The sequence below is a fragment of the Ambystoma mexicanum genome, chromosome 13 (genome assembly GCF_040938575.1).
Source record: "Ambystoma mexicanum isolate Mex_15411 chromosome 13, UKY_AmexF1_1, whole genome shotgun sequence".
NCBI lineage: Eukaryota > Metazoa > Chordata > Amphibia > Caudata > Ambystomatidae > Ambystoma > Ambystoma mexicanum.
Window position 1 is genome coordinate 439,263,192 of NC_090938.1, and position 15,925 is coordinate 439,279,116.

General features: G+C 47.0%; 1 protein-coding gene across 1 annotated transcript in view; it reads left to right on the plus strand.

The window, feature by feature from the left end:
- The window catches only part of LOC138521314 (leucine-rich repeat-containing protein 37A-like), a 1,201,733-nt gene that overhangs the window by 970,753 nt on the left and 215,055 nt on the right, over positions 1 to 15,925 (plus strand). The window contains exon 12 of the mRNA XM_069634057.1: positions 11,559 to 11,625. Coding sequence (XP_069490158.1) covers positions 11,559 to 11,625 — 67 coding nt within the window. The remainder of the gene's footprint in view (positions 1 to 11,558; positions 11,626 to 15,925) is intronic.

The following is a 15,925-nucleotide window of genomic DNA, read 5'->3' on the forward strand; positions in this document are numbered from 1 at the left end:
ACCAGGGTGTCAGGGATGGTGGTCCTTCCCACCCCCTTACAACACCTATGGTTGGGTGTGGCTCTGGCATTGCCATTGCCCTGGTTTCCTACTCCAGGTTGTCAAGATCATACCCATATCCCTGTTACACCTTGTATTCAATATACTCAGTGGGCCTCATTACGAGTGTGCCAGTCCGGTAACAACTGTTGTTACCGGACTTGCATACTCCAAGGTCTGCGAGTGGGTGCCTTTCAGCCCACCAGGTCGGAATGGCACCTGCTCGCAGACCATGATGAATGCACCGGCACCATTCATGAATGGTACCGGCGCATCCGTCCTCCCCATTCCCATTGAGTCCAAGGGGACCGCTAGGGCTGTAATGCCCCAGTAAGACCCCATTGCCGGGCGTCGGAAAAAAATGACTCAGGTGGCAGCCGTGCCGGCATTTACCGTCACGGCTACTGCCGGACTCATATTGAGGCCCAATGTATTCAATGTACCCACACCATTTGTCAGCTTTTAACACTCTTTGGTCAGGTAGTACTATTTTTGTCCATGCATTTTCATGGCATGCTCAAATATTTACATTATATAATACATCAATTTCTATGCACTGTGACAAATGCAGGTTATTCGCCCCTTCTTCCCGGGGGGAGCCATCGCAGCAAGACCCTTCCTAGGGGTCTGGGCAAGTAGGACCTCACTGTGAGTGATTTCTCAATTGGGGATAAGGAACTCGTAGTTCGGGATGCATTTTCTGCCTACATGAGAATTGGAGCGACAGTTGTTACATCTGTTTTGACTCCACCAAATCTTTTTAGTTTTAGGTAATGCTGGATCTCGCCTCAATGCCACAGTCACAGAAGAAGGACACAACCGTTTAGTTTGTGCTTGCGTGAATAAAAACACAAGGTACTTTCAATCAAAGAGTCTGAGAAACTCATGCGAAGTGGGAAGAGAGAATCCTACACAACAGCAATCCTGTTACAGAAAGACGTCCTAGAGGGGTGGTGCCACGATATACCGCAGAACCAGCGGTAGCGTGGAGAGCGACCAAAGTTCTTGTAGGATGCCAGAAGACTGGCGTTCTAACCAACCAGGAAGACAAGGTTGGAAGCGAGACGAGGATGCAACTCTCTCATTGGTGGCACAACCACAAGGCAGCCGTGGTGGGCCCGGGACCCAACATCCGGTGCTGATACCAGACTGCAGAGGGGAGCTTGGAACAAAAGAACTCCCCACAAGAAGTGCATTCACCTCAGAGACAAGCAACGGAAGGGAAGCAAATGCTCCCGAAGAGAGATTACAATTTAAAGGAACAAGCATTGATAAGCAACGCTGAGGAAGCTGGCAAGGTTATGGGAGCCCAATAACCCAGAGTAGAGATGCAGAAAGTCTATCAGTGGTTATAAGGGCGTTGGGAAGCTGTGAGAACGCAAACAACATCAATATTCCTGGCTGGAGAATACACATGGGTTACGAGAGCTCTGAAAACCCGAACAGGCAGACGCCATACCAATTCCCTGCTCAAGTAAACCTGACAGAGGGCCAGTGGAATTTGAGGACTTTGAGATATACAAACTGGCAAGAACCCTGTGTGAATCAGTTTGGGAGTGCAATTGGGAGTGTAGTCGCAGTTGGGCAGCAGACTTGTGCAAACTTGTGATTTGCTTTGTCTTTTTGGCGGCATAACTTATGAACTTTGCCTGAACTTGGAAATCGGTTAGTGAGCCTGGGAGATTTCCAGCTCGGCTCCACTAGCCTTGTCTGCCCAGGATTACAAAACCCCATTGACAGCTCGAAGCACGCATGGTTCAGGAGTGTGATTGCAAGTGTAGTTGCAGTTGGGCAGTTAGGTGGTGAGACAGTACCAGCCCACGTATATATGAGTGATTTAATTAATTGCATCGTGGGGAGTTCCCCTGACTAAGTATTATTTTGCTGGAAGTTTGAAATTTGGCTAATCTCGACCATACTTTAAATGTATGACTTGCGCAGCTTGTTGGAACATTCGGTTAAATCCCTGCACGAGCAAATGCTAGGGATGGCATGTGAGCTTCCTCTACCTCCCTCACCCGGTGAAGGGGGATTTGTTTGGGTTTCTTGTGAACCTGGGAACCATAGTATCGTGGGATCGAAGTCCAGTGACGCCAAGTGCCCAACTTCTTCAAATGAACCCTGTGTAAGTCCTGACATGAACAATGATAACAATGGTCAGGACGTTGCTGACAACCCTGTTAGAGCCACAGTAATGAATGCAGAGATATTAGACGTTATCAATAGGCAAGGAGAGATAATTAATCCTCACTCCTTGGGGAACGTGGTGTCCCCCATATTCTATTCCGAAGAAGAAGGGACCGACACAGAGGCCTCAGTCACCTCATATTCATCCACTCCACATCCTGCCCAGACAAAATGTATTCCCTTTCGGTTGCAGTCTTTGGAGGCAAATTAACAAGGTGTTGCTGAGGCGACACTGGCAGCCTTGAACCACATCATCTCAACCTTTGCTTTGTTATATGAGGATATTAAGAGTACAATTTGAATGCATACTATTGTTCTTGGATCTATTCAGAACAAATTGGATTTAATTCCAAAAGAAACGGAAGTAAAGGATGCATTCAAGAGCAGAGGAAGGGTAGGATGTCAGACCTTTCACAAGCAATTCAAATGCTACAGAGATCAGCGGGGTTGACACAGGTATCAGATGTTTTGGAGACCGAAAATAGGGAAAATAACAAATTTCCAGGTGTGCTGAACAAAGAACCTCCATCTAGAATGGAACCCATCCTGTGTTCCCCCGTGCAATTACCAAAAGGCTTTATTAACTAAAAGGAAATGGCACCCAAGAAAGCTTCTCAAAAATTGATGATTCTTGTGATTTGTAGAAAACACAAAGACTCGGGGTAAGACTAGACAAGGATCCAGAGAATTTCTCAGAAACCTCACCCTACCTTAAATGATGAGTTCTTGCAACATGAACAATCAGAGAGTTGGAAAGGTCATTGGCCCTCATTACAAGTCAGGCGTTAAGGGTTTAACGGCGCCGTCGGCGCTGTTAACCCTTAACGCCTGATTCACACTTTAACGCCTGCTTTTTGCAGGCGTTAAAGTCCAAGGCGCTAAGCGACCTTGGTGCTAATTACGGCACCGTAATTTACGGTGCCGTAATTAGCGCCTTCCCCATCCCCATTATGCCCTATGGGGCAAAAATGGGAATGGGGAAGGGCAAATGGTGAATGGGGAATTACCGCCCCACTCACCTTGGAATGGGGCGGTAATTCCGCCATCCACCATGGCGGAATCCGGCATGGACCATGGTGCTAATAGCACCATGGTCCACCACCTGACTTGTAATGAGTGCCATTGTATCTGAGCCTAAGAAAGTGATTCAAGACCGTTAACTAGAGGAAGATGTGTTGGTGGATAAAGTTTTAATGCCTGATTGTGTGTTATTCCCATTTCCAGTTTACGTGCCCCTAAAATCGGCAGCTACGCAGTTTGAAACAGAATCTGACATCGTAGGAAAGAACTTTATACCTCACTATAACCCAAGTGGAGAGGGTGGAAACTTGAAAAAAAAAAGTGGAACGTTATCTGAAAAATGTGGTGTAATGTTGTTGTCTAAAAAGTCTATGTCCACCCAATATGGATTCAAATGTTGGGATATTGGGGGTTTTAGGAATGCAAACCAAGCATGTGGTTGTTGCCTTTTACTTGGACCTGCCTTAACATGATAATAAGGCAGTAGATGCTCCTGCATCGGAAAGCTGTTCAAAAGTATTACTTAAAAATTCAATGTCCCTCATTACAAGTTTGGCGGTCCGGTAATAACTGTGTACCGGCATCATTACCGGATCGCACAATTCTGAGCCGAAATTCCGGTAACACTGCCACTGCTAGCTGCAAACCCTGTGCCACCGGTGCCGGAGACACAGACATCGAAATTACTGGCAACCCCCCCCCCCAGGCACATGACTGAATCACTGGCACCACGGAGTCTGGGGCCAATTACAAACGTCGTATCACTGGTTGGTACTACCATCACAAAACTACCAGTAGCACTGGACAAACCATGCCGGAAACACTGGCATTGCAGACCAGGTGGTAGATGGTCCCAGGTGGGTCCAAAAAGGCCACAGTTGCACCAATTCCCCCTAGGTGCACCCAATACAACCATGAACACAAGAAAAGGTCCACACCCAGCACACTACACCAACACAACTATGCTTCCTCTCTCAGTGCTAGCAATGGACATAGAGGCATTGGATGCTGCAGTGCAACTGAGCTGGAGCAGCACCAATGGTAGCAGGAGGCCAGGGAAAGGAAGAGGAGGATGTTGATGGCTGGCTTGCAAGTGGCAAGGCAGCGGCAAACAGTGATACCCTGCACAAGGGTCACACACTAGGCTCTGACATATGGGCAGATATATAACCTGTACCGGCTAAACAGGGAGACAATCCAAGAACTAATGACCCAAATCCAGGGCAACATAGGGAGCAGGATTGGCATCCAGACAGCCATACCAACGCTGTTGAAGCTGGTGTTGGTCCTGCACTTCCTAGTAACAGGCGCGTTCCAGCACTCCATGGCCAGCTGTATGGCATATCGCAGCCCGCCTTCTGCAGAGTGCTGGTGTAGGTACTGGAGGCCTGCCTGCGCCATGTGGGCCAGCACATCGCCCTCGCAACCACCCTGGCACGTTTTTACGTGCTTGCAGGAATGCCAATCGTGCTCAGAGCATTGGACTGCACACATGTCGAGCTGGTGCCCTTACATGCTACAGGAACCGCAAGCAGTACCAGTCCCTGAACGTACAGATGACCTACGATGCCGACCTCACCATCACGCACTGCTGCACATGGTTCCCAGGGTCAACCCACGACTGCATGGTTCTGCCTAACAGCTCCCTGCCAGCATTCATGGTGCGGCACAGCAGACAAAGGACCTGGATATTGGGTGAGTACATGGACAAGTATACACACTGCTGCATGGAGCACAGGCCAAAAGGGGGGGCATGACACAAATGCATGACCCACAACCACCAATCATCAGAGAGTATGACCAGTTCATGCCCAAAAGTCAGTCCACGATCAACAATATAAGATCTTCTTCAGGGGAAAAAAAACATTTCTCGACAACTGGTCTTCTCACTCTTAAAGACTCTTCTCTGTGGTGTTCTTCATAAACCTTGGGGGAAACAGCATGAAAAAACAGCAAATAGTTACGCTTTTCACTATTGGGAAAGCCTAAACACGAAGGAGCCATAAATCTCCTGCTGTTGGCTCACCGCAATGGTATTTGTTGTTAACACCTTCAACAGATATGTGGACACGTCTTCCAAATAGACTTGTGATCTGTAGACACAAACACACCAATCAGCATCAACCGTCCCACTCGAGTTCCAGTCCAAAAAAAACAAAGAATTTTCCTTTATTTTCTAGATCCTGTATCTAACAAGATATATTGTAATACATTCGGCCACTTAAAATAGCAGCAGAAGTCACTATATCCCGGTTTGGATGTTACATAACCAACTCACACTTTCTGTGGTACACGAAAACACAAACCTATTACACCATCCCATTAACAACGACAGAGTTGTCTTGCACTTGGGGGCTAGGAAAATTACTATAGACCTGTACAGTGTTACCGATAATCCGCATGGTAAATAAGGTTGCTACAGCCACCCACTTAATTCCTCTTGCTAATAACAGTGTTACTACAGGATTCTTTACTCACAACCTGAACTACTCCTACTAGGGGTTGAAAACCATGACTTACCCTCTGCTTGGGGGCATTCGTGAACCAACGTTGTGCTGTAGTGAAAAGTCGCTCCTTGTTCAAGGTAGTTGCGTCTCTCCGGTCAAAAGCTGCAGTCACTCTGTCAGTGATTTCTGTAGAAAGCACTGTTCGCTTCCAAACAAAGTCCGGGCCTTCGTGCAGGAAAGGGGATATAATCAGTATTCCTTCTCTGACACAACGCTCGGCAAGACCCGATCTCAAATGGATCGGGGAAGCATAGTATAAGAGGGAGGGGCACACTGTGAGGAGAAGAAAGCGGGCTGGGGGGGACAAGCTTGCAGGGTAGTAATTCCACACTTACTCGGACAGCGTCTTAGGTGTTCCATCACTTCCGCCTGTCGAGGTCACGTTATCAGTCACCTGATCCTACGGCGTATCGTAACAGGGGTGCTTATAACGACGACTAATCCTATACAGCTGGTTGTGATTAAGGGCGTGTGTCACAACACTCGGGGTCATTCGGTGTTAAAAATCGAGATTAATAAGCTAGAAGAAGATCCCTTCAAGACTGGTTATGTGTAGTGCAGTGGCAGCTGTACCAGCTGGATGCACCGGTAACTAAGTTAATCTTTCTTATTATTGCTAGAACTGCTAACTAAAGTCAATTTCAGGCCGACCAGGTTCCAAAGAAAAGCTCGTGCAAACACACCTGTGGCTCATTAATAACATGCCCAATTGGACATTCCACTGAAATGAAATTCACATACGTTTTACAAGAAAAGGTTCCCTTGGTCTGCATGTTATTTTACTAATTCACACTGGAATTAAGACACAAAGATATAAAAATAGTTGACCAGGGTTCAAAAGTACTTGTATTTCATACCAGGCTGTTCCAATCAACAGCCTTGTTCAGCCCTCTCACCACTGAGTTACACAGAAAAATCAACCATAGTTCTTTTGCCTGTAATCTTTTAATTACGGATTCACCGTTATTCAATGATGAAATGTGTAACAACACTGTCCATCTAAAATCATCCATTCCATGGTCCATCATTAAAAAATGATTTACCATTGGAGCTGTGGAAACCTTATTTTTAAACCAGCTCTTGTGCTCCGAAATTCTTACTTTGATTTTACGTTTTGTCATGCCTATATACAATTTCTTGAGGACACCATATTGCATATATCACGTTGCTAGTATTGCAATTAGTAAACATTACCTGTACCCACGGTTTGTCTAAGCCTAGGTCCACTTGTGTGGTTCTACTTGTTAGATGGCAATTCACACAATGTCCGCAAGGTGATGTCTTTACATTTTTGACATGCCCCACATCTCAGTGACACTCCTCTGTTGTTGAATGCCTCTAGAGATGTCATTTTTCGTGAGGAGGTCTTTTAATTTACACCCTTTTTGAAAGCACAAAGTGGGGGTTCAGGTGGACATTCTCCACCCATCAGAATATGCCAGTTCTTTCTAATAATCTTAACAACTTGATTGGCTAGGGGAGTATATGCACTGACAAAGACTACATTTTTCTTCTCCTCTGTTCTATCACGATATTCCAGAAGTGCCTCACGGTTGTTGTTCGTGGACCTTTTGAGTGCCCGTCTTATTATATTCTTCGGATATTGCCTGCCATTCAATTTAGAATTTAGGGATTTTGCTTCAGACAGGAAGATCTCTTGCGTTGAGCTATTTCGCTTAAGGCGCAAAAATTGGCCGAACGGGAGATTCTCCCTGGTGACGTGAATGGCAACTATCGAAAAACCAAGAGAGAATTGCGGTCAGTAGGTTTGTGGAATGGTTTCACTTGAAGAATATTTAGACTGGTGTCCACCCAAATTGTAATATCTAGGAAGTTGATTGCCATATCTGTGTGGAAGTAAACTTGAGGTACCAATTTTGGCAATTAATCCACTCCATGAATTTGCTAAACAGGGCAGTTGAACCGTTCCACATGATCAAAATATCATCAATATAGCGACTCCACAAACCCAATTTTGAAAAATAGATATTTGTGGTGCTGTAGATTACTTGCCATTCAAAACTTTCAACAAACAAATTTGCTGCTGAAAGGGCCAGAGACAACCCCATTGCTGTACCATGGGACTGATGGTATAATTGGCCATTAAAACCAAAATAATTTTTGGTCAGTGCCATCTCAGCAGACCATAAGTTAAAACTATTTGGTGTCTTACCCTCTGTTCTCTTAGTGAGTAAGATCTTCTCTAACACCTGTAAGGTCTCTTGCTGGGGTATACAAGTGTAGAGAGACACAATGTCCAGACTTACTAACAGTTGTTTAGTTAGATCAAACTGCATGTCTTCCACCATATTGATGATTTCGGTGGTATCTTGTACAAAAGAGTACATCGTCGACACATATAGTTTCAAATATCTGTCCGCAAACTTGGACAGTGGTTCTAAAAGCGCTCCTGTTCCCAAAACAATCGGACGTCCCGGTGGGTTTACCAATGATTTATGGATTTTGGGGACGATGTAGAACTTCGGTATTGTTGGATTTTTTACCACTAAGTAGTCATTCTCCTGTTGGCAAATCCATCCCCTTGATAAAGACTTTTCCACTTTGGTGGTGATCTGTATAGACAATCTGTTGGGCGGGTCTTCTGTGATCGGTTGGTAGAATTCCCTATCTTCCAGTTGGCAATGGCATTCAGTTATATATTCTTGTCGGTTCATCATTACTATGGCAACCCATTTGTCAGCTTTCCATAGAATTACATCAGGGTTGGTAGCTAGACTTCTCACTGCTGCTTTCTTAGAATTATTCAAATTTTGGGAAGGGCATTTCTGAGTTTGTGTCTCTAGCTGATGTAGATCCCCTCACTGTGCACCACCCATGCTATGTCATTGTATTAAATGGGCACACTCAATAAAATTCATGCACATGAATAACGGCTGTCCACTCATAGTGGCAAGTAGAAATGTGAATATATTGAACAGTACTACATACTACAGGTCAAACACCCTGCTCACCACCCCTCCCCACACATCTGCCACCTCCTCCCCACACCCCATAACCCCTCCCCACACAACTGTCACCCCTCCCCACACATCCTCGCTCCTCCCTACATACCCTCACATTCTGTCCTCTCTGTCATCTGCTCCCCCCAAACTCCCCCTTCTCTTGCCTCCCTTGCACCCCCTTGCCGCCATACTCTCCTCCTTCTCTCCCATTGTGCCAGATGAGATCTCTAGAGTTGTCCACTCTATTAAAGTCTCCTCTAAACAGGTGCTCCCCTGTTCCTGCAGAACCATCAAGGACAAAATCGCCTCACTTGCCCCAGCCTTTGCTGACTTCTGCACCCACTCATTTGCCACTGGTTCCTTCCCACAACCCCTTGAGCACTGTCTTGTGCACCGTCTCCTAAAAAGCTGTCTGCTGACCCTTCTTGCCCGCTAGCTATCGCTGTATCTCTATTACCCCTTTTTTGGGCAAACTCATGGAGAAGCTGGTCATTCCCCAAACAAGCTTCCACACCGAAGTGGCTGGCTGCCTCCATGACCACCAGTCTGGTTTCATGGCATGCAGAGGCACGGAAATAGCTCTCCTGGTTACCCGTGAGGACCCACTCTCTAATCTGGACTCTAACACTCCCTTTGTTCTGATACTCCTCGATCTTTCTTCTGCCTTCGACACAGTCAACCACTCCATCCTCATAAACTGTTTCCATGATACTCTTTGAATCGTGGACAGGGCTCTTGCATGGCTTACCTCCTTCCTTTGAAATAGACAATCCCTAGTGCAAATGGGCTTTTTCCCCTCCTCCACCTCTCTCTCTCTACCTGTGGCGTCCCTCAGGGCTCTATCCTATCGCCTTGGCTCTTCAGCATTTACCTGGCCCCTCTGGCCCACCTGATCTCTACCTTCTACTCTCATTTCCAGTGTTATGCAGATGACACACAGCTGCTCTCTTTGAAGCTGCCATCATCTACTGCTTCTACGCCTCCCTGGCTGCTATTCAGACATGATGCTCTGCCAATGATGTATACCTTAATCACAGTAAGACGGAGATCCTTCTCATGGGGCTGCCTCCTCCTTGTTTACTCCCCACTCTCTGGCCTGAATACTTGGTTCCCCTCCCCTCACCCACCTGTGAGGCAAAAAACCCTGGGATCATCTTCGACTCTTTCTCTTTCTCTCCTCACATCACAGACCTTGCCAAGAAGTCCAACTTTCAGCTGCACCTCCTCACAGGCTTTCTACCTTTCCTCACATTTCCCCAGAATCTCAATGTCCCCAGAACCCTGGTTCTCTCTAGACTGGACAACTGCAACAGCCTCTTCCTCAATCTGCCTCTTTGCTCCCATTGCCCCCTTCAACTAATCCAGAATAGGACTGCAAGGCTTATCATTGGCCTCAAACACAGGGACTGCATCTCTTCAGCCCTAAAATCTCACCACTGGCTCCCGGTGGCCACAAGGATCAAATTCAAGACCCTTTGCATCATCCACAAGGCTGTCTGGGGCCTGGGACCGCTCTACATTCAGTTTTCCCTCCCTAAATACCTCCCGGCCAGAGTCCTTCGGTCCTCTGGCTCCAACTGTCTGCAGGTCAAATGTGGGAGGTAGATCCCTTTCCTCGGCTGGTTCTTCCCTCTGGAACCGCCTCCCTGCCCCCCTCAGATTTGAGCCAGATCTTCTTAAGTTCTGGAAACTTCTCATGACTTTTCTTTTCTCCTCTTCCTTCCCTCGCCACCTACCATGCTAAATCTCCCTCTGCCGCTGTGACTGGGGCCTGGTCCCTACAGAGTCAGACAGGGGCCAGACCACCCCCTAACACTCCCCCCAAGCATCCCTTGCCAGCAATTGCCTTCGGGCAAAAAGCTGGAGGCAAACCTCCCACTTTCTGCATAAACTTGGGATTGGGCAGAGCAATAATGCAGTGGTAATAGTGTTACTGACACATTTTTACCGCTCCGCCCAACTCCCGATGACCCCTATAGTGTCTTCAATGAGGGAACGCTCTGCCGGGAGACTATGAATTCGCAACTTTGTCTCACATGTGGAAAAATCCACTGTCAGGAAACCACAAACTTGCAATATTCTATAAAATGCAATTGAAACCTCTATTGGGAAACTGAACTTGCAATATTATATGAAGCATGTGTCTCGGAGCTCCTCAAGCATCTTGCTGGGGGTTTGCAGTGACTTTTGATACTGTGGGTTAGTTTGTAACATATCTGAAGAAATGCTATTGACGTTGAGTGAATTAATATGACTGTGGTTAAGGGGAAATGGTTTTTCCTTTCAAGGGTGTTGTGTCTGCCTAGAGTGAGATTCAGACTCTCTCATTTGGGGACAAGTTCTGCACATAGGGTTTCTGTGACTGTCTCCTACCACTCAACAGGGACCAATGCAGATTGTCCTGTGGATTCTCCCATTGCATCCCTTGAGCCCATTGTCTACTGATTCGAGGGGGCACTCAACCCCTCGATCCACCCTCATGGTGGTCCTTAGTGCCAGGCAGGGGATTTTGTCTCACTTAATAAAAACATGTGGAGACTAAAAAAAACAAGACCTTTTGGCTGTGGCAGTGCTTGTGTTAATTGTGTGTTTCAGTTTTAAGGAGCTGGCTTGGTATGGTTTTCTTATTACTGATTGCTAATTTCTAATCCAGTGCGTCTTTGGTGATTACACATTTAGATTTCTAGATTTGGCTGATACAGTATGGGGTGTATTAGCACAATACATATGTAATAGGTGTTAACAGGTTTGCTTGATATTTGTTTGTTTGGTATTCGATATGTTGCACTGACATTTAAATGAATAGCAACTTTTACACACCAACTTGTTTTAATCTTTTAAGGCCCTCTCAGCAACCTCCACAGCAAGCGCCACAGGTTTCACAAACGCCACCAAAGCAGACCCAGCCGGTAAGAACTTTCAATATTTCTAATGGTAAATGTAGCATCCGCACTATATAGATATTGCTATGGTGAGCATGCTGGTATTTTGTTTTGGAAGAAGGGAGATGTGTAGTATTCTTACTGCATATGTATTACATCAGCAAGTGCATTAGAATGAAGAATCTGGGTAGCACCAGATTCCAGAAAAGCCTGTTGGTCAGCACTTGAGGATAGGAGCTTGAACTATAAAGATGTATCACCTATACTCTCTTAGCTAACTACTGAACCTATCACTGTAATGTTCCTGGCTGCACTGTCCTGCCATGCGTCCTTGTTTACCATTCCACATTGTGAGAAACCTGAGGGTCTTATTCTCTTCGAGTCCTCTATGCAGGTGGCCAAGGAAAGGCCATCACTTTTGGATCCTTAGGGTGCACAGGTAGTATAGCCCAGTGGCAATGTGCTGTGTAGGAACACAGGTTCAAATCCCGGGTCCGTGCTTAGAACCCTTTTCTGTATTTTTTTTCTTAGGTTCTTTTTATCAGATTTATCAGGGCAAGCTACAGGCATCTCATCAGACATCAGTTAAAATGCACAATGACTAGTTGAAAAATCAGGAAACAGTGAAAACAAACAGTTAACTATAACAGTAAAAGTCCTTGAGCTGGGGGGGGGGGTGAATCGGAGGCGGAACAAGGAGACAGTTGGCCTCACATAGTGCTATGTGAGCGATAACTATTGCATCTTGGGGTTCGGTTGCAGTACACATATGGTAGGGGTTAATAAGGAGCTTGGGTCCGGGGTCCGGTTTGTTCATGGGCCTTAGCTCGGCGCAAGGCGCCTTGGCGTACACTCGCTGCTCTCCTCTGCTTCTTCGTCCAGCTTTGCCATCCAGCAAAGGGTTGGGGGTTTTCTCGTCACTCCTGGGAATCGTTACGTATAGTCCAGGAAGGGTGCCCAGGTGTTGTAGAACTTGCTCCTGTTACCAAGAAGGAAAGCTGTAATTTCTTCTGCTGCCACTATGTTCTAACACTTGGACCACCACATGGGTGTTGCCGGGCCTTCAGGATGTTTCCAAAGCCTTGCGATTGAGATTTTCACTGCTGTGAGTAGGTGCGTGCACAGGTCTGCTATACGACCGGTTAGTGGGAATTGACCGTCGCCCGTGGCTCCCAGCAGAACTATTCCTTGGTCCCATGGGATAGTGAGACCGGTGATTGATTTGATTTGTTCTAGGACTTCTTTCCAAAACTGTGTGGCTTTGGAACATGACCACAGGAGGTGGAACAGCGTGCCTGTGTCTAAGGAGCCTCTCCAGCATCTTGGTGGGTTTGTTGGGTTGCATTTATTGAGGATCTCCGGGGTTAAGTACCACCTGTATCAGACTTTAATTGCACCTTCTTCATTGGTGACGCATTTTGAACTTCTGTGTGTTCGGGCCCAGATGTGGCCCCATTCCTCCGGTTCGATAACTCTGCCGATGTCCTTTTCCCATTTCAGCATGTAGGCTTCTTTTTTTCTGGGGTCTGATCTGTCTAGCAGCTTGTACAGTGTGGATATTTTGCCTACGGGAGGGTATGCTGTAAGCGTTCACTCTCGGGCTGTCAGGTCTCTGCTTCTGTTTTTTCCTTATCCCATCCTGGGATAGCCAATGTCTGAGATGCGTATACCGCAGTCTTTCAGTTTCTGGGATTTGGAATTTGGTCTTGCAGGCTTCAAAAGTTAGTGGGGCGCCGTTCTCGAGGAAATCTGCTATGTTCTTCAGCCCACCGTGCTTCCATTTATCGAAGTGGTTTGGTGTGATTCCTGGTTTGAAGTCTGGGTTGTCCCAGATCGGGGAGATGGGGCCCACAACACTTCTACAGTTCCATTGACGGGTTGCCCTTTTCCTGCACTCAACTGTGTTGCTCATCTCTGTTAGGGGGCCTGATTTGGGAGGGTTCTGGGGCCTTGCCATATGTGGAAGCGATTCCAGTGGGTTCCGACACCAGCCTTCCTCCAGGTGCGGGACCACTAGGCTGCCCTCTGCCGTGCCTCGCAGCATGATCCGCTTCGGTATCCGGGGCTTCTTTCCTTACCAGACATACTTCAGGACGCTCGTCTGTAGTTTCTGGATGGCCTTCTTCGGGATGGCGACTGGGAGGGCCAAGCAGTAGTAGATCAGTCTGGGAGCCAGGTTCATCTTTAGTGCAGCGATCCTTCCGAGCCTCAACACTTCTTGCTTATACCATTGTGCTAGGTCGTTGTGTAGTTCTTTAAACAGTGAGGGGAAGTTTACTTTGTATGTCCTTTCACTTTTGCTTTGTATCTGGACTCCCAGGTAGCTAATTTGTGACTTCGCCCATGGTATTGGATAGGTGCTTCCTAGAGATTCCTTGAGCCTTCTCAGCACATTGATGCCCAGGGCTGTAGATTTTGTAAAGTTTACCCTGAATCCAGAATATCTTTTCCGAATGCTTCTAATTCTTGCCACAGCGCCTTCAAGGATGCTTCGGTTCGGGTAATAGTCAACAGGAAAGCGTCCGCCTATAGGGCTGCTTTATAGGATTCCTCATTGTGTTCCAGCCCGTGTATGGACGGGTTTTGGTGGATCCTGCTGGCAAAGGATTCCATGGAGAGTGCGAAGATGAGCAGTGATAGTGTCGGGTGCCTCTGGTTATGGCGGTTTTGGCCGATCTAGCACCGTTTAGTCTGAGCGCCGTGGAGGGACGCTGATAATTGTCCATTTAACGAATTTCGGGCTGAATCCATAGTGGTGAAGGGTCACCCTGATGTAGTCCCAGTCCAGCATGTCAAATGCTTTGTGCGCATCGAGTGATATGACTGTTAGTTCTAGCCCAGCCCTGTTAGCTGATTCATTGTGTGTATTGTGTGCCTGGTGTTGTCCTGCGTGATACGGCCCAGGATGAACCCTGTCTGATCCGGGTGTATTATTTCTGGGCGGGCTCGCACTAGTCCGCTCACCAGGATTTTGGAGAACACTTTGGCGTCATTGTTCATTAATGTGATGGGTCTGTGTGATGAACAGTGGTCTGGGGTTTTCCCAGGCTTCAGTATTAGAACTGTTAGAGATTCCTCCATAGACGGGGTAGTGGACCCAGTTGTGAGAAATTAATTGTATAGCTTTGCCAGGTGAGGAGCTATAATGTGGGAGAATTTCTTATAGAATTGGGTTGTCAACCTGTCTGGACCTGGAGACGTGTTTTTCAGGGATCGGATGGTATCCCCTACCACTTCGCCCGTGATCGGGATTTCTAGGGATTCCAGTGTGGGATGTGATGTGCTTTTTCCGGAGGTGGACATATTCCGAAGCTGTGCTGCCTTATTCGTTGGGGGACCTGCCATGATGTTCTTGTGGTACTCCATCATTATCTCCAGTTTCTCTGGGTCCACTTAGCAGAGTTTGCCACCTGTGTATAGCAGGCACTGGATGTTGTTTCGTGAGTGCAGTTCGTTTGAGCTTGTGGGCCAGTAAGCGGTTTGGTTTGTTGCTATTTAAGTAATAGTACTGTTTGGTGTACGCCAGGGTTCTGGCTGATGGGTCCGCTAAGTGCATTTCCAGTGCCGCTTCCGCTTTTTTGAGCTCCCTGCCTAGTTTCATGGTTTGTCGTCTCTTGAAGTCGACTTCCAACGCTGCAACCTTTTCCTCGAATTTAGCTTGCTGTGGTTGGTGCCGTCGTCTGACTCCTGCCGTGCAGTATATCGCCACTCCTCTGAATACTGGCTTCATTGCATCCCAGAGGTTAGCTTCTGAGGTTCCGCTCATAGTGTTTTCCTTAAAATAATTTGTGAGGGTTTCTGCCAGTTCTGTGCTGATTGCAATGTCTGTCAGGATGTGATCCTGTAGTTTCCAGAATCTCTGTGGGGGGTCTGGTAGACCGTGCACTTGCAGGCGCATGGTCACAGGAGAATAGTCTGATATTATCCTGTGCCCAATTTGGATATCCTCTATGCATGTGAAGAGAGAGCTGGATGCTAGGAGAAGGTCAATCCTCGAATATCCTCCGATGTGGGAGAAAAACATGTAGTCCCGGATCCCCTTGTTGCTTAGTCTCCAGATGTCAATGGTTTCTGTTTCCCTGAGGAATTCTGCCATCCCGAGTGCTTTGGTGAAGTCCTCCTTGGTTGGGGGTAGTGTTTTATCGAAATTCAGGTCCGGGGTTAGGTTGAAGTCACCACCGATTAGTAAACGACCCTTGGTGAAAGTGGATATGTTTGGTATGATGTTGCGAAAAAAGCATTCTTGAGCGGTATTCAGGCAATATATTACGGCTAGGGTGATCAGCAGCTCGACCAGGAGGCCCTTCAGTAGGAGATAGCTCCCTTC